This window comes from Phacochoerus africanus, chromosome X (genome assembly GCF_016906955.1).
Source record: "Phacochoerus africanus isolate WHEZ1 chromosome X, ROS_Pafr_v1, whole genome shotgun sequence".
Lineage (NCBI taxonomy): Eukaryota > Metazoa > Chordata > Mammalia > Artiodactyla > Suidae > Phacochoerus > Phacochoerus africanus.
The window spans coordinates 128,770,612-128,787,953 of record NC_062560.1 but is presented as its reverse complement, the minus strand read 5'-3'; the positions used below and the strand labels follow the sequence as shown (position 1 = coordinate 128,787,953).

General features: G+C 62.9%; 2 protein-coding genes across 4 annotated transcripts; both read left to right on the top strand.

The window, feature by feature from the left end:
• Positions 1 to 292: 292 nt before the first annotated feature.
• On the top strand, positions 293 to 9,941 carry RENBP (renin binding protein). Of its 3 annotated transcripts, none has more exons than XM_047764655.1 (11): positions 293 to 811; positions 2,573 to 2,682; positions 2,810 to 2,885; positions 3,088 to 3,163; positions 3,347 to 3,519; positions 4,511 to 4,735; positions 5,293 to 5,374; positions 5,640 to 5,815; positions 6,413 to 6,544; positions 9,620 to 9,707; positions 9,795 to 9,941. In XM_047764655.1, the coding sequence occupies exons 2-11, from the start codon at positions 2,576 to 2,578 to the stop codon at positions 9,866 to 9,868; spliced, it is 1,209 nt and encodes a 402-aa protein (XP_047620611.1). In that variant the 5' UTR covers positions 293 to 811; positions 2,573 to 2,575; the 3' UTR covers positions 9,869 to 9,941. The 3 variants fall into 3 exon arrangements, with proteins under 3 accessions (XP_047620611.1, XP_047620612.1, XP_047620610.1); XM_047764656.1 differs by lacking the exon at positions 293 to 811 and adding an exon at positions 2,244 to 2,316; XM_047764654.1 differs by lacking the exon at positions 293 to 811 and adding an exon at positions 2,420 to 2,438.
• A 262-nt stretch (positions 9,942 to 10,203) lies between these two features.
• NAA10 (N-alpha-acetyltransferase 10, NatA catalytic subunit) lies at positions 10,204 to 14,479 on the top strand. The gene is made up of 8 exons (XM_047764663.1): positions 10,204 to 10,387; positions 10,857 to 10,955; positions 11,370 to 11,428; positions 12,266 to 12,311; positions 12,395 to 12,510; positions 12,726 to 12,770; positions 13,232 to 13,316; positions 14,150 to 14,479. Exons 1-8 carry the CDS (start codon positions 10,367 to 10,369, stop codon positions 14,384 to 14,386), a joined length of 708 nt encoding a protein of 235 aa, XP_047620619.1. The 5' UTR covers positions 10,204 to 10,366; the 3' UTR covers positions 14,387 to 14,479.
• Positions 14,480 to 17,342: the final 2,863 nt, after the last annotated feature.

Genomic DNA, 17,342 nt, shown 5'->3' with positions numbered 1-17,342 from the left:
AGGCCCCCGAAGGGGAAGCGGCAGAACTTGGTGTTGAGCCCATTGTGACGGTGCCACTGGTGGGGCGGGGGGAATATCTGGAGTGGGGGCGCCGCCAGGGCTAGTTGGGCAGAGGGCCTGGGGAGAGGCCAGAGCCCCAGCACAGCCTGGGTGCCAGCCAGGCAGAAGGGAGCAGCACCATGCTGCCCGGTCCCCGTGCTCCTGACTGGGGCCCTCGGTCCCGCCTCATTCCCCCCCCCCGCTGGCAGGTCACCATGGCACCGTCCGTCGCGACACCGGGAGCCAAGGCACTGGCTTCCCCTCCACAGCAACCCTGAGCTGCGTCAGCCCAGGCGCCCCCTGCCTCGCAGGGGCTGAGGCCCGGGGACAGGGGTGGACAGGTGCCCCAAGGACTGGAGCAGGGGGAGCGACGCCCAGGCCTGACGGACATGGCCTGGCTGGGAGCCAAGGGTCCCTGTGCGGTTGGCCCCGGAAGGGGAGGGGCCTGTGCGGATCTGCCAGCCCCATGATAGATGGCTCAGGGGGTGCTTTCCGTGGGGGCCGCGGGGGTGTCCCACCGCCCCTCTGCTCACCTGCACTCTGGAAGCCAAGGCCGCGCCAGTGCTGGGCTCTGGTCTAAAGAGCGCACTCTTCAGAGGAGTGCTGCCGGATTGGCTGAGGCCCCGTCCACTGGAACCTTCGAATCCTCCACATCCCAAGGCTCGTCCTGGGCGAGGCCTGAGGGAGACCGAGTCCCAGGAAGGCCTGGAAAGGCCAGGGCTACGCCACAACCCAACGACAGGCAGCTGCGAGCCAGGACCCCGCGAACCAGGTAAGGCGGTGGGGGGGATGCAGGGCAGCTCCAGGGAGCCCAGGCAGAGGGCGACTGTTTGAGGGTCGGGGGTCCACCTGCTGCAAGGACTCTGCCTGCCAAGCAGCCGCGGCTGCTGTGTCAGACTTTGAGCAGCCCAGAGCAGCGCGAGCCCCCCGCACAGCTACGGCCCGGGAGCCGAGCTTCTGCACACCGCCCGGGCTGCCATCCATCCTTCCAGGAGACAGGACCACCGACCCCCAAAAAGTCCAAGCTTCCCCAAGCCACACCCCCTCGGGGCCCTGCAACGCCTCCCCTGCACGTAATTCTGCTGGCTGGGAAAATGGAGGTCCCAGGAGCCACGAGAACCAGACCTGGGGGTTGGTAGCCAGGTCTGGAGAACTTGGGCAGCTGAGGGCAGAGAGGTGCCAGCCAGCATGCACACTCTGCCCTTCGCAGTGCAGTCGGGTGCCCAGGAGCCGACTCATCGGAGGACTTGCCCATCCTGTGGGTCCCAGGCCCGAGGAGGCTCGGCATTCAGGCATTTCCAGCTGTTCCCTCTCCCACTGCACCCCACGCTCTCCTGGGGCGGTGAGGGGCAGAGGTGGCTATGATGCCGGAAAGATGTTACTGGAATCCGGGTTCTTGACTGACCCCGGAACTGAAGAATGAACTTGGCGAACACACAGGCAGCAAGCAAGCCAAGTCTTTATCACAAGAAAGCAAACAGCTCCCAGGACGGCGGCGAGGGGGGAGAAGAGCCCCCCCCTTTCTGTTGTCCTAGAGGGGTTTGTATCCCTTAAAGATGGGGGGAGACCAACGTGGGGTCCAGGAAGATGTGGTTTTCTCCCATTGGCCTGGCCCAGTCTCCTTGCCCAAGAGCCGTCTTGGGGCTGGAGATGCGCCCGTGAGCCTCATCCTTAGACTGAGAGTCACCACCATTCCGCTCATTCCTTTCCTCGCGCTAAGAGAGGGTTAGAGATTAGCGTCCACCAGGACGTGAAACAGGTACCGCGCCCCCCCCCCCCCCCGCCTTAAACAGGGCCTGCAGCGACGGTACTCCCTGGAGCCTCAAGCCACAAACCTTAGTCGACGGCCCTATCAAAGAAAGCATGGAAGCCGGAGCTCCGACGCTGACCACCTGAGTAGACAGCGATCCCGCCTCAGCCAGAGGAGGAAAGACGGCCCTGCGGTCCCCCAACCCCGCCCCGGGTCCCAGCCGGTCCTGCCAGCTCACCCGGCGCTTCCCGCCAGGAGGAGCCAGGGCGCCTCCAGAGGGGGGCTCCACGGGGCTCTGCCACCGAGGGGCGCGGCAGGGCCGAGGCTAGGGGCGGAGCAGCGCGCCCGCCAAGCCCCGCCCCCACCGCAGGCCCCGCCCCCAGGGCCGGCGGAACCCCGGAGAGGAGGGGGTGGGTGGGGCTAGGCTGGGTCAGCTGAGTGACAGTCACGGGACAGCGATCAGCTCCGTCTGGCTTCCTGGAGGAGAGGGAGGGTTGAGCGGCGGGGGGGGTCTCCGAGTGTGGCAGGCCAGTGGCAGGGAGCCGGGGCCGGGGCCGGGGAGGGTGTTGTCCCGAGGGCAGATCTGCACAGGGGGTTGGGGGGAACCCTGAAGGCGGGGTGCTGAGGCCCGGGGACCTAGGGGACACAGGTTAGGGAACCCTGGGGTTCCCCAGAGCCTGGAGTGACCCGGACCCCCAGGGAGCCCACGGGGGAGGCTGGGACCCGGGAAGATGGGGAGGCCTGTGGGGTAGCTGCGTCCCCAAGCCCCAACTTTTTCCCCAGGATATGGAGAAGGAGCGCGAAACTCTGCAAGCCTGGAAGGAGCGTGTGGGGCAAGAGCTGGACCGCGTGATGGCTTTCTGGCTGGAGCACTCCCACGACCGGGAGCACGGGTGCGCCTCGCCCTGCTGGAGCCCTCAGCAGGGGCTTTGCCCTGCCGGAGCCCCCCGCCTCACTCGCAGCCGACTCGGCTCTGCTGGGCTTCTCCTGGCCCCTTTGCTAATGCTGCCTGTCCCACAGGGGCTTCTTCACGTGCCTGGGCCGCGACGGGCGGGTGTATGACGACCTCAAGTACGTCTGGCTGCAGGGGAGGCAGGTACAAGGCGTGCCCAGGCTCGCAGCTCTCCCAGGGGCGGAAGCCAGTCGGACCTGGGCTTGCTCTGCCCTGCCTCGGTCAGCACGCCGACAGGGCTTGTCGGCTCAGCACCCTTCCTCCCACTCCAGGGGCACTGAGGACTCCCCCCTCATCCCAGCCCTAAGGACTTAAGCCATGTCCCCCCCACCCCCGCCCGCAACAGGTGTGGATGTACTGTCGCCTGTACCGCAAGCTTGAGCGCTTCCACCGCCCTGAGCTTCTGGATGCGGCTAAAGCAGGTGCCCCCTCCCTGTCCCCAGCATCGTGGAGGCCCCTTCAAGTTACCCAGTCGTGCACCACGTGTGCCTAGTTCCTAGAGGGCTCTAGAAGCAACGAAAGGCCTTGAAGGCTCACAGGCAGGGAGGGAGGGGTGGCGGGGCCGTCCTCCCCCGAGTTCTAGCTGCCACCTTCCTGACCACCAGGGGGCGAATTTTTGCTGCGCCATGCCCGAGTGGCACCTCCTGAAAAGAAGTGTGCCTTTGTGCTGACGCGGGATGGCCGGCCCGTCAAGGTGCAGCGGAGCATCTTCAGTGAATGCTTCTACACCATGGCCATGAACGAGCTGTGGAGGGTGACGGCGGAGGCACGGTACCAGGTGCGCGGGAGGAAGGCTGCCTGGGGAGGCTCCGCGCCCTCCCTCGCCTGCGTCCCCGTGTGCGAGCCGCTGCCCGGGTCCTGTCCGCAGGCCGGGTCTGTCATCGATGGCAACCCGTCCTCTGGGCCCCCGCACGTTCACTGTGGGCCTGCGGGTGTTCCTGCCCCCGCTCCCACAGCCCCACAGGGACCCTGGGCACAGAGGTGGTTCCCAACCAAAGCGCGGGGCACCCAGCGTGAGGCCAAGCAGAGAGAAAAGGCAGCTCCGTGCTCAAAAGACCCAAACTCCCCGGCGGCTTTCAGGGGAGGGTCTTTAAAAGCCAGGTGAGGGACATTCTTCTGATGGGTGGGTGGTGAGGTCATCGGGAGGCCGCATCATCAACCTTCTGGTTCCAACGGGTCTGGGGTCTACGTGCCCCTGGGCAGCAGTTAACGTCTTCCACGCGGTGAGCGTGTCAGTCCGGATGTCACCTACAGCCTTTGAGGAGGAGCTAGAATGTCCTTGGCTTTTTCTCATGGCTAAACTGTTATTATTTCGTCTTGTTGGACTGTTTTCTTTTGTTTCTGCCTTTGCTCACTTCTCCGGTCAAGTTTGCTCTTTGGAACTTGGGGAAAGCCTAGAGGGCTAACGCTTGCCTACAAATAAGGGGTGAGGGACACAGGGGACGCCTATCACCCAGAAGGCCCCGCAGGGTCCTGCTTAGTTTTGAAGGGAGCTGCCCTGGCTGGGAGGGGCCGCTCGCTCCCTGCACCCCCCTCGCCCGGTCCCCCTCTGGCGTTTAGACCTGACCTCACTGCCCGGGAATGGTCTGCACCCGGAGACCAGGCCCAGGCCCCAAAGCAGGCCTTGGTGAGGTGTCCTATGAGTGGGTGGGAGGACACAGCTCTCCCACCCCAGGACTGAGCCCTGGGGACCTGGCAGGTCAGGACCTGGGGGACCAGACTGGATGGCATGCAGCCTCAGCCTGAGCCTCTTCTCCCTCCACCCCCAGAGCGAAGCGGTGGAGATGATGGATCAGATCGTGCACTGGGTGCGAGAGGACCCCTCCGGGCTGGGCCGGCCCCAGCTCCCCGGGGCCGTGGCCTCGGAGTCCATGGCAGTGCCCATGATGCTGCTGTGCCTGGTGGAGCAGCTCGGGGAGGAGGACGAGGAGCTGGCGGGCCGCTACGCGCAGCTGGGGCACTGGTGCGCTCGGAGGATCCTGCAGCACGTCCAGGTAGGGCCCGGGGGCAGACACCGGTGCCAGACGGGCCCTGGGAGCTGGGGGGCAGGGCAGCCCCCGCCCCCACCCCGGGGCGCCTCCCTCGCTCCAGCTGGGCCCCGAAGGCCCCCTTCAGGCACCTGGAGGCATGGGGAGGCCGGGCCAGGGTGAGGTGTGGCCCGGGCCCCTCGGGAAGGGGAGGAGGGCTCCAAGGGAGCCTGGGGGGGACTGAGGGCCCGAGGGTCGGGGTCAGAGCCCCAGACACCGCACGGCGCAGGAAACCCGGCCCAGAACCAAGCTGGTCCCGGGCCTCTGTGGGCAGTCCAGTCCGCCCAAGCTCAGTCCCCGTTCAGCGTCTTAGCCTACACACCCAGGCCCAGAGCAAGGGTTAGAACCCACTCAGACCCTTGGGAGTGAATGGACTCCCTCTCAAATGCTCCTCAGAGCCAGGCCACCCAAGCCCGCAGATCAGGAGGGAGGGAGCAGGGGAGGGGCATCTTGCTGGTTGGATGATGGGGTGGGGGGTGGGGGGGCGCCGAGGCCCAGCGGCCTCTCTCCTCCTCCCTCGGCAGAGGGATGGGCAGGCTGTGCTGGAGAATGTGTCGGAAGATGGCGAGGAACTTTCTGGCTGCCTGGGGAGACACCAGAACCCAGGTGATGGGGCGGGGAGCGTGGGGAAGGCCTCCCTCCACCCTCCGCCCCGGAGCACCAGGTGGAGAAGGGGAGATGCGGCTCCTGTGCCAGGGCGTCAGCCGCACGAGAGCGACTGGCACGGACTGGGAGGGCCGGCTGTCTCCAGGGGAGCTCAGAGCAGCTCCCACTGTGGGGAAGAGAGGAAGCGAGTCAGTGGTCTGAGCAGGGCCTTGAGCCCCTGCCTGGGGAAGGACCCGCTGCCTGCCTCACCCCGAGTCCTCACCAGGCCACGCGCTGGAAGCTGGCTGGTTCCTGCTCCGCCACAGCAGCCGGAGCGGTGATGCCAAACTTCGAGCCCACATCATCGACACGTTCCTGCTACTGCCTTTCCGCTCCGGATGGGACCCTGATCACGGAGGCCTCTTCTACTTCCAGGATGCCGATGGCCTCTGCCCCACCCAGGTGGGGATGTGCCCAGGGCGCCATGGTCCTCCCCTGTTGCAGGCTTCCTGCCCTGGGAGGTGGGTGCTGTCCTCGTGCATTTCACAGAGGGGCCCAGGGCTCGGCCTGGTGAACTGGTCCACTCTGATCCCAGTGGTGAGCTCTCGACTCCTGTGCCAGTGGTCCGCAAGCTCAAAGGCATGCCCCAAGGGAGCAAGCAACACGACGGCAGACCCAGGCTCCTTTATCTTCAGGGGCATCAGCAGTGGGAGCCAGCCGGCTCCCTTCTGTTCTTGTCTGCGACTGCGCCTGGATCTTGCTGAGGTGCACAGAGGGTGGCTGCTCTGCCACCGGCAGGAGCAGAGTGTCCAAGGGGCTTTCGACAGACTAACGAGACACAAAGGCTCTCGACTCCAAGGCGAAAGGGGAGCCTGCCCCACCCTTGGCCTTTGGAAGGGGCTCCTGGGGCTGCAGCCGGGTCAGGAAGCTAGTCCCTCGGCCCCCCAGGGACGTCCATCCCATCGTGAAGCTCCCCACGCTCAGGCCAGATGGCATCTGAGCCAGGACCGGAAGGGTGGCACCCTGGGCCCTCAGACGCCCGCCTCTGCTTGCTCGCAGCTGGAGTGGGCCATGAAGCTCTGGTGGCCGCACAGCGAAGCCATGATCGCCTTTCTCATGGGCTACAGTGAGAGCGGGGACCCTGCCTTACTGCGTCTCTTCTACCAGGTGGCCGAGTACACGTTTCGCCAGGTGCGTGGAGGCGGCAGTGGGCAGCCCTTTCTTCCCAGGCGGGCCAGGGCCAGGCTTGGGGGCGGTGGGAGGAAGCTGGGCCGCGATGGGGAGGCTCACCCCGTGCACCTCTCCCCCCCGCCGCTGCTGGGTGTGGTGCCTCTGCAGGTCTGAGCTGCAGAAGGGCTGGCCCTGGTACCCTCTGTTCAGTCACCAGAGTGGCCCTTGCCCCCTGAGGGTGCGTCATGCTGGTGGTGGTGGCAGGACCGACCATGTAGCTGCTGATGAGAGCTCTGAGACCTAAAGCACGGCCGGGGACTGGGAGGCACGTGGGACAGAAAAGGCTGGAAGGGCTGCTCTGCACAGAGGAGTCACCCTGTCCGACTTGGGCATTCCTGGGTCCCCGGGCTCCGGGAGGGGACCCAGGGCTGTGGCTGTCATCCTGGCCCGTGGGCGGCAGCTGCAGAGGCGGCGAGGTCTAGGCTGGCCACCGTTGCTGGAGTGGCACACGACTACATAAGCCAGGAGGCAAGGCCAGCGTTTGAGGACAGAGGGACAGGCTGTGAGGTAGGAAGGAAGCCCCTTCCCTGAGCCCAGAGCGCTCTGAGCAGAGCGCCGAGCTGCTGCAGCCGAGGCGCACCTCGCGTACCAGCTTGATGGTGGAGGAGGGATGATTCCTCATCTGTGTCTAAAGCCACGACTCCCGGCACTGGTAAAGCCCAGTTTGGGAGGGGTTATAACAGGGCGTCTTATTCTGAGGTCTGTGGGCGTTGAAACCCAGGAGAAAACTAACCTCTAATTGAAATCCAGCTTTCGCTTCCATCATGAACGAAAGCAGCGAACCGTAGCAGCGTTACAGTGTCCGACTTTGTCACCAGAAGAAAAATCCCAAACGTGTTCATATGACGCTGCAGTTAGAGAGGCGTCTCCAATTATTGCACGAGCCTGTCTCTACTTCCAACCATGCGGGCCGCGAGACCCGAGGCGATGTATCAGCATTGAAGGCATTCGTAAAGAACATGCGTTCGAGGCCATTGGTTTTAACTGCATAAAGTGAATTTTTTTTTTTTTTGGTCTTTTCTAGGGCCGCACCCACAGCATACGGACGTTCCCAGGCGAGGGGTCGAATGGGAGCTGTAGCCGCCTGCCTACACCAGAGCCACAGCAACGTGGGATCCGAACCATGTCTGCGACCTACACCACAGCTCACGGCAACGCCAGATCCTTAACCCACGGAGCGAGGCCAGGGATCGAACCCGAAACTTCGTGGTTCCTAGTCAGGTTCCTAAACACTGAGCCACAACGGAAACTGCCGTAAAGTGAAATTTAAGGGATAAATTTTCAAGAAAGAGGTAGCGATGTCACTAAACCATCGCCAAAGTTATAGCCAACAGGTCAACCATTATTCACTAAGCATCATAACAGAATATACAAAACGCAGAAATTCAGACGTTACAGAAAGACAGGAGTCGAAAAATAAGGACCGAGTACATACAGAACAAATCTTACTCCCTCAACTTGTCTCTGTGAGGACGCAGGTTCGATCCCTGGCCTCGCTCAGTGGGTGAATGTTCCAGCGTTGCCGAAAGCTGCAGTGTAGGTCGCAGATGTGGCTTGGATCCCGTGTGGCTGTGCCTGTGACCGGCAGGTGCAGCTTCGATTCGAGCCCTAGTCCCAGAACTGCCGTTTGCCACAGGTGTGGCCCTAAAAAGAAAAAAAAAAAAAGAAGAGTACACCAACTCACAGGCGCCCATTTACACAGACATTTTGTTTTTTTGTCTTTGTTTTTGTCTCCAAGGGCCGCACCCGCAGCAGATGGAGGTTCCCAGGCTAGGGGTCTATTTGGAGCTGCAGCTGCTGGCCTCCGCCACAGCACCGCCAGATCCAAGTTGCGTCTTCGACCTACACCGTGGCTCACGGCAACGCCGGACCCTTAACCCACGGAGCGAGGCCAGGGATCGACCCCCTCGTCCTCATGGATCCTAGTCCACTGAGCCAGGAGGGGACTCCAAGGACGACATTTTGATAGGGGACTTCAATATCGCTGATTTCTTCCTTGGGCCTTCTGAGAAGGGCTTCCGCTCAAGTCTCTTATCTGGAAAGGAAAGAGAAGGGCCTAGACCAGGGGTCTGAGGTCTATGCTGGAGTGTCGGGAAGGAACTGGAGAAGCCTCCACGGGATAGGTGCCCGGTGGGATGTGGGCAGGAGAGAAGGGAGTCCCAGGGCATCAACAGAGCTGTGGGGCAGGGGCGGGCTTCGGGTGGCTCCAGGGGAGGGGGAGTGTGTTTGAGACCTGTGGTGGGCAGGGCCGGAGTCAGATGCCATTGCTACATGCCCACCATCTCATCTCCCTGGAAGACAGGCCTGAAGATTAGGCCTCGGAGGAGCAGGGAACCAGGACCTCCTAGGGAGTAACTTGTTATAAAGTTACATGAGGGGTGGGCGCTTCCATCATCAATGTCTTCTTTGTTTCTTTTTCTTCTTCTTTTTTTTTTTTTTTTTTGCATTTTAGGGCCAAGGAAGTTCCCAGACAAGGGATCGAATCAGAGCTACAGCTGCCAGCCTACACCACAGCCACAGCAATGTGGGATCTGAGCCGCATCTGCCAATTAACCCACTGAGCAAGGCCAGGGATAGAACCTGCATCCTCATGGTTACTAGTTGGGTTCGGGTTCATAAACCGCTGAGCCATGAAAGGAATTCCTGTTTCCTTCTTTTAAATCAATTATTATTGAAGTACAATTTATATACTCTAAAACGTATCCATTGTAAGCATTTAGTTCACTGAGACATGACAATGTGTATATCTGTCACCACCAGCGCAATCATGATAGAGAATTTCTTATTCCAACTTGCAAGGTTTCATCTCACAGCCTGTGGCCTCTTTCCCAAGCAGTGTTATCTAGGTGCAGACTCCCACCCGCCTGCAAAAAAAGGAAAAGGAAAAGCCCTCGCATTCACCTTTGTCCGGGACTCACTTAGGAGCACTGATTGTGGAGCGGTTTAGTGGGGACAGGGAACGCCCCTTCCCCAGGGCCTGTGGCGTCGGGGCGGCTCCTGCAGGCACCACCTGTCACTTCCTCCTTGTTATTGCAGTTTCGTGATCCCGAGTACGGGGAATGGTTTGGCTACCTGAGCCAAGAGGGGAAGGTCGCCCTCACTATCAAGGGGGGTCCCTTTAAAGGTGAGTGGGAGATACGGCAGGGCTTCAGGGGCTCGGAGCACTCGGCTGCCCCTGGCCCTCCCAACCCGCCGTCCTGCCTCTGCGCAGGCTGCTTCCACGTGCCGCGGTGCCTTGCCATGTGCGAAGAGATGCTGAGCGCCCTGCTGAGCCGCCTCGCCTAGGCTCTACGGCGCCCGGTCCTCGCCCGCTGACCCCGCCCGCCGAAGCGCAGAATAAAGCTGAGCCTGCACCATGGCCGTGTGCGAGAGTCTCTGGGGTCTCGGGAAGGGAGAGACCGCCGCGCTGGCCAGAGGGCACCTGCTCACCAGGACAGTGACCCGCCCCGCGCGCTGGGCCCGCCCACCCTGCCAACAAGGCCCGGGGCCCGCCAGGTCATTGGCCCGACCAGGCCCCGCCTCGTCACGCCCCGCGGGGAGGCCCCGCCCCGCCCTTGGCCCACCCTGCGCATTGGCCAAGCGGCCGAGAGGGCGGGCCCGCGGCGCGCACTTCCGGCCGGTGGCCGGGCCCGGTGCGCACCGCCCCTTCCGCCACCGCCCCCGCGATCCCGGACCCAGCTCCAGTCCCAGCCGTGCCCTGGCAGCTCCGGCGACGCTCCGGAGCGCGGCGACAGCTGACTGCGCGTTCACGACCCGCTGGGAGCCGCGAGCCCCGCCGCCGTTATGAACATCCGCAATGCGAGGGTGAGGGGCCGGGGCCGGAGGCTGTCCGCGCCGCGTGGGAGCGGGGCCCGGTGGCCGCGTGCGCATGCTCCCGAGGGGCCCAGCCGAGCCCCGGGCCAGTCGCCCTGCGCGCCAGCGGCCGACCGGCGCGGCACAGTGAAGGCCACTGAGCCGGTGGGACTGGACCTACGCGAATAGGAGGCCAGGGGCGCAGGGCCGGGGCTTGCAAACCCGTTCTTTCCGGGACGTCGGGGCGCAGCTGGATGGTGTCTGGGAGCTTCCTGGCGCTCACGTTCATTCCTGGAACAGTCAGTTTTTGCGCAGTGGGTGTGAGCCAGGCCTGTGCAGAGACAGATAGTCACGGCGCCCGCCCAGCCCGGTGGGGGTTGGGGGGTGAGTAGACAGCCAGCAGAGTTGTAACAGGTCTGAGGCCTACTTAGTCACCGCAGCCCCTGGCCTGACCGCATTCCGCTGCCCTCCTCCCCCGCAGCCAGAGGACCTGATGAACATGCAGCACTGCAACCTCCTGTGCCTGCCCGAGAACTACCAGATGAAATATTACTTCTACCACGGCCTTTCCTGGCCCCAGGTGGGCAGCTTTTGAATTTAGGGATGGCAGAAACCAGACCAAGGAAATTCCAGCCTGGGTCAGCTTGGGAGGGGCAGGCAAGGTCGTCAAGACCCTAGGGAGGAAGGGGTGAACAGGCCCTGAGTGTCTGCAGCGGGGGGGGGTGCCTGAAGAGGGCGGAGGAACAGGGCCAAAGTAGGGATCGCCTCTGTGCCTGTCCACCCTTTCTGGGTTAAGGACCGGGGCACAGTGTGGTGCAGGAAAACCAAGCCACTTGGGCCAGAGCTCAGGAACTGTCACTGAGCTCCCCGCCTGTGCTCGGCTGCCGTCTGTCACACACACGGTAAGAGGCAGGCGGTCGGGCCAGGAGTCCGCCAAGGGCGCCTCCGGGTCTGACAGGCGCTTGTTTTCTGCCTTCTCTTTGCTGTCACCCAGCTCTCTTACATCGCCGAGGATGAGAATGGGAAGATCGTGGGGTACGTCCTGGCCAAAATGTGAGTCACCAAAGGATGGACAGAGAAGCCTGGCGCCTGACCTGGGCCGGGGGGAGGGGGGGGGAAGCACCAATGCGGGATGCTGTGCCTGGGGTGGGCTGGTTGGTTGGTTTCTGGTTCAGTTGTGGCTTTACAAGCAACTGAGGGGCGAGTCCAGGGTTCCCATGTGACCTCTCCCCTCTTCTCTAGTCTCCTATCCTTGACATCCTGCCGGACATTTGTTACAGGTGGTGAGGCGACATTGCTACATTGAAGTCCACAGTCTCTGCCTTCTGCCCTCTGTGGACAGATGGCTCCCAGCACCTGTGCCCCTACTATAGCGTCAGGCCCAGCAGTGTCACTGCCCTGAAAGCCCCTGTGCTCCTCACAGCCGTCTCTTCCTCCCTCCAGCCCTGGTGGCCACTGATCTCTTTCCTCTCTCCACAGTTTTGCTTTTCCCAGAAGGCCACATGTTTAGAACCAGTGTGTAGCCTTTTCAAACCACCTTTCACTTTAGTCATGTGCGTTGAAGTTTCTTCCACCTGCTTCCATGGCTTGAGAGCTCCTTTCTTTTGGGGGGGGGGGGCAGGGGGCTTGCCTGTGGCAGGTGGAAGTTCCCAGGCAAGGGATCAAACCCTTGCCACAGCAGCGACCCGAGCCGCTGCAGGGACAGTGCCAGTTCCTAACACGCTGCGCCACAAGGGAACTCCAGAGAGCTCTTTTCTTGTTAGCCCTGAACGATACTCCATCGACCCTGCATGTCTTTTGGCTGCTGCCTGGGGTTCTGAGAGTCCTGGCTCCCGCCCCCTGGGGCTGGGACGTCTGAGGTTCTTCACTAACCCCTTCTTCCTGCGCTAGGGAAGAGGACCCTGACGACGTGCCCCACGGCCACATCACCTCATTGGTGCGTAGCCCCCCCCCCCCCGGGCTCTGGGGGGAGTGGGAGTTAGTGGGAGCAGCCCTCGAGGCCCACCTTTCTCCCACCAGGCAGTGAAGCGTTCCCACCGGCGCCTTGGCCTGGCTCAGAAGCTGATGGACCAGGCCTCCCGAGCCATGATTGAGAACTTCAACGCCAAATACGTCTCGCTGCATGTCCGGAAGAGGTGGAAGCCAGGGGAAGGGGAAGGGGGGGTGGGGAGAGGAACTGTCTTGATGCGGGTCCTGGGGTGCCTTCCTTGGCTTTTGGAAAAGGTCGGGAAGTGGGATGGGTGGGGCGTGGAGGGGGGGGGGACGGGACTCAGTGGGGGCAGGACCTGGATGAGCCGTCCCTGCCCACAGCTGAGTCTGTGGGGCTCAGCAGTGCCTTGTTCCCCTGCAGTAACCGGGCCGCCCTGCACCTCTACTCCAACACCCTCAACTTTCAGTAAGTAGATCCGGATTTTCCCGAGGGACTGCGATGGGCCCAGGTCTGGCTTATCCAGGTGGCGGGATGGGCTGAGCTGCCTTCGGGGGGGGGGGGGGGGAAATAGCTGGAGTTTGCCAACACAGGGAGGGGGCCGGGGACTCCCCACCTTGCCCTGACGCCTCCTCCGCTCTCAGGGGCAAGGGCACCCGCCTGCTGCCGCCTGCTCAAGGCCTGATGTGATTCCAGGGGATGTTTGGTGTTTCTTGCTGGGCCGGGAGAAGACTGCCTGATGCTGGCGGGGGCCTGGTGGAGGGCGGCAGTAGAGACAAGGGCCCAGGACAGGAGCAGAGGGAAAGCAAGCCACGATGGAAGTGTCTCTGATAGGGTCCTTGGAGGGGCTGTGCCGCCCTGCCCACTAGGAGAGGCTGCCTCTTGACCTGGGTGGTCCTCCTTCTCCCCCCCCCCCCCCCCGCCCCCAGGATCAGCGAAGTGGAGCCCAAGTACTACGCAGACGGGGAGGATGCATATGCGATGAAGCGAGATCTCACCCAGATGGCCGACGAGGTAAGAGTCCAGTGGGGTCAGGGCCACCGTCCTGCAGATGAAGCAAAGCAAGGCCGGCAGGGATGGCCTGAGGCAGCAGGAGATCGTGATGGCTGGAGGCCAGGTGGACTAGGCGCCAGCCTTGCTGGGAGTCACGGCCCTCCCTCACCTCAGCTGCCCTAGCTGTCGGGGGCGGGGGCTGGACCTTGGCAGAGCTCTAAAGATGGCCATCGAGGGAGTTCCCGTGGTGGCTCAGTGGTTAACAAATCCGACTAGGAACCATGAAGTTGCGGGTTTGATCCCTGGCCTCGCTCAGTGGGTTAAGGATCCGGCGTTGCCGTGAGCTGTGGGGTAGGTCGCAGATGCAGCTTGGGTCCCGTGTGGCTGTGGCTGTGGCGCAGGCCGGCGGCTATGGCTCCGATTCAACCCCTAGCCTGGGAACCTCCATATGCCGCAGGTGCGGCCCTAAAAAGACAACAAGTAAATAAATAAAGACGGCCATCGACCCAAGCTTCCATTCTCAGAGGAAGGAACCTGTACCGCCACAGAGGCGTGATGCAAGAGGGAGGAGGCCCTAGAGGTGCTGAGAGACGGGGGCGCCACAGCAGCCGTGGGAGGGAGTCTGGAGCGCCTCCGCTCTACGGGAGAAGAAACAGGCTCACAGAGAGGGCAGCGCCAGGACTCCGTCGGCTCTCCCACCTCAGCCTGTGTTTCCCACCCTGGCCGGGCTCCCTGGCATCCCGCCCCCTGCCCCAGCAAGTGAAAAGCCCCAGGGGGCGGGAGAGGGCCTTCGGGGTCTCGGGACTTAGGCCCTGTCTCCCTCCTCCCGCCTCTCCCTGGGCTCCTGGCGGCAGCTGCGGCGGCACCTGGAGCTGAAGGACAAGGGCAGGCACGTGGTGCTGGGCTCCATCGAGAACAAGGCAGACAGCAAGGGCAACTCGCTTCCAAGCTCGGGAGAGGCCTGTCGTGAGGAAAAGGGCCTGGCTGCTGAGGACAGCGGTGGTGACAGCAAGGACCTCAGCGAGGTCAGCGAGACCACAGAGAGCACCGACGTCAAGGACAGCTCAGAGGCCTCGGATTCGGCCTCCTAGAGCCTGCACGTGCTCGGCTCCCTGCCCTGGCCTGCCCATCCCATCCTCACCGCGAGAGGTTTCACAATAAACTTCACCCAGTGGCCTTGGGGAGATTGTGTGCGAGTGTGCACATCTTTGGGGTGTGTGAATGCCCCTCTCTGGCTCTTCTGCGTCCCTGTGGATGTGGACCTCACGTCCTTTTGGCACAGTGGGTCCTGCTAAGCCCAAGTAGAAGGGAAGAGCGTTGTCGGGGTCTTTGAGGTGTCTGAGGGGTCCCCGGGGGGAAGGAGACCCTGGAGTTCTGGGAGCCTTCTGAGCCCTGCTCCAGATGCAGATGCATCATGTCATTTCACGCAGAATATAAGCCCTCTGTTTTTCACAGCTTCAACTCCAGCCCTAAAATTTTCTCTTGCGCCTTTCATGCCTGCTATTCCTTCTGGCTGCAGCGCCATTGTTTGCTGCTCCTCATCCCTGGGCGAGCCATGCCTGGACCACCCACCTCCCAGCGGAGCTCAGGACTCCTTAGCTGTCACTGTACCTTATGCCTCTGCTACCGCAGATGGCACACTGCGCCCCTGCTACACTGAATAATTCGCCTCTGAGATCCGGAGCTCGGTTTTCTCTCTGGCTGGCGCCTGACACGTGACCAACAGGCAGCGGGGGAAGCGGAGACGAGTGGGCGAGGCCGGGAACAGGAAGATGCGCCTGCGCACGCTCGCTCGCTCGCGGGCGGGGCGGGGGAGGGAGGCTGTGTTCTGATTGGCTCGAGTTGCGGGCTTGCTCCTCGCCCCGCCCTCCGCGCTGGCGTCAGTCCCTTTCGGTTCGCCGGGAGCGCCGGGCTTCATTCCCAGGCTCTGATTGGCTCGGGGGCGGGGCCTCGGGCGGGGCGGGGCGAGAGAGCATGCGCGCTACCCGAGCCGCGCCCCAGCGCTGGTGGGAGGGAGCCGGCGGAGGCTCCCACGGTTCCCTGCGGCGCTCTCTTTCCTCCGCCGTCCGGCCCGCCCTCTTGCCCTCCGTGCCCTGCGTCTCCGGCCGGCCTGTTGACGCTCGGCTGCCCCCCGGCGGTCGGGTTTCCTGGGCGGAGGTGGGAGCTGCGGCGGGGGCGGAGGGCAGGGTGGGGAAGCTGCAGGCCGTACTGGCCCTGGGGGCCCAGCACTTCCTCCGCCTGTGGGAGGGGCCGCTTCAATGCCAAGGTGCTGAGGCTGGGAGACCGAGAGAGTGGGAAAAGCAGGAACCCCTGTTCCCTAGCCTTGTGGCCGGGAGTGGGCTCCGGGGGACGTCTCCCCAGGGGATGAACCTATGCAGAGAGGTGCACAACCTTGACCCCTGAAACCCCCGTTGCGAAACTTCTTCTAGAAAACCAACGTGGGAAAATAGGAGGGGCATCACAGCGTCTTGATGTGGGACCCTCGCTGTCTGATTCACGCTCTCATCTGACTGACGTGGACAGCTGTTAACAGCCTCCCCATTGCTCTCATCTCCCTCTGGTCCATCTTCCACGCAGCAGACCTGACCACGTTCGCCTTGCCGTCACCCCTCAGTCCCGAGTGTTCACTCCACCCGTCAGCAGTTTTAGCAAGGTCCTGCAGATTTGGCCCTACCCTTCTGCGTGATAACAGGCTTTTGGGTTCTTTGCAGGGGAACGACAGAGCTGAGGATAGAGCAAAGCAGTAGGGCCTTAAGTGCCAGACATGCACCCTAAAAGCCAGGGCTACCCAAGGTTTTACAGCAGTAGCCAAATGGGGCATCACGTGCGTGTATTTCTGGAGTGTAAAGTAGCAGTTTGGAGGAGAGTATCTGAAAGTAGGAGCTGAGTCCAGTTGAGCAGCAGTTTCCAGTGGGCTCGAGCCTGGTGCCTGGCTCTGCTGGATGGGGGAGGGCCCAGCCAGTGCTCAGATGGGGGGGAGGGGGCGAGGTGTGTTGGGGCTAGCTGATGAGGGGCATGGGTCCCTGCTGGCCTCAGAGCAGCTTCCAGGCCTTTTGGCCCGGGCCCCGTAGGCACACTGCGCCTCAGAGAAGGGCCTTGGTTCTGGAGGTGGGGGGCAGGGAGCTGAGGAGCCAAGAGAATTGCCCACAGTCCAAAGCCAAGAAGTACCTTCACAGACTCCCCTCCTTCCCAGAGCTGCAGGTCAGGGTCACATGTGCCCACATTTGCACAGAGCTCAACCTTGACATCCGTGCACACACTCCTGGATCCCTTGCACTAGTGCCTACAAGCCTGCCTTCCCCGGACACAAGCCCGGAGCCTAACTGCCTTCACCTCTTTCACCGGCGACAATACCCCAGGGATGTCCCTCCCACCCAACCGAAGATGGCTGGCTGTCAAATCTGGCTCGTCACCTGCTGCATGCACCCTGCCGTCTCAGTATACTGGAGAAAAACTGTAGTCCTGTGACTTCCAGTTGGTAGAGAGGGGTGAGGGGAAACTCCAGTGCCCCTGGATTAGAGAGGCTCCCAGATACCACCACCCCCCCAGGCTCAGTAAGGCCTTCCTCTGAGGGGGGAAGGAAGAGGGCGGCCCCTCCCCAGCCCCCCAGGCCTAGGACAGAGCAGGTGCAAAGCTGCCGGGGAAGGGAGGCAGAAGAGTCTCTTCCGGCAGCAGGAAGTGGTAACCACCTATGGGGAAACAGGCTCGTTCCTCCCTACAGGGCTGAGCAGAAGGGGAACCTCAGCTCAGCCCTGCTGTCTGCCCCCCACCCCCACCGCACGGGGGGGGGGCCTCCAGAGGACACCCCTTCTGTTTTCTGCTGCCGACCGACCTCCCTTCCCACCTGGCTCTCCAGGCTCCTTGTGCTTATCGCTTGGGGCTGTGACTTGGGAAGGACGGGGCCCCATCTCATGTCCCGGGGGCCGGAGGGAAGCAGATGACCCAGGGGAGCCCACGGCCTGGGGCGGCTATGCTGTCCTGTCCCCTGGCATTGAGGGCCAATGGCCATGATGTGAAGGGCGCTGTCTGGCGGTGGTGATCAGACAG

Coding starts and splice junctions, on each gene's coding strand:
- NAA10 (XM_047764663.1), top strand. CDS start 10,367: ATGAACATCCGCAATGCGAGG. Junction 11,429..12,265: donor GGGTACGTCCTGGCCAAAAT/GTGAGTCACCAA, acceptor TTCCTGCGCTAG/GGAAGAGGACCCTGACGACG. Junction 12,771..13,231: donor TCCAACACCCTCAACTTTCA/GTAAGTAGATCC, acceptor CCCCGCCCCCAG/GATCAGCGAAGTGGAGCCCA.
- RENBP (XM_047764655.1), top strand. CDS start 2,576: ATGGAGAAGGAGCGCGAAACTCTGCAAGCCTGGAAGGAGCGTGTGGGG. Junction 2,886..3,087: donor TCTGGCTGCAGGGGAGGCAG/GTACAAGGCGTG, acceptor CGCCCGCAACAG/GTGTGGATGTACTGTCGCCT. Junction 4,736..5,292: donor GGATCCTGCAGCACGTCCAG/GTAGGGCCCGGG, acceptor CTCCCTCGGCAG/AGGGATGGGCAGGCTGTGCT.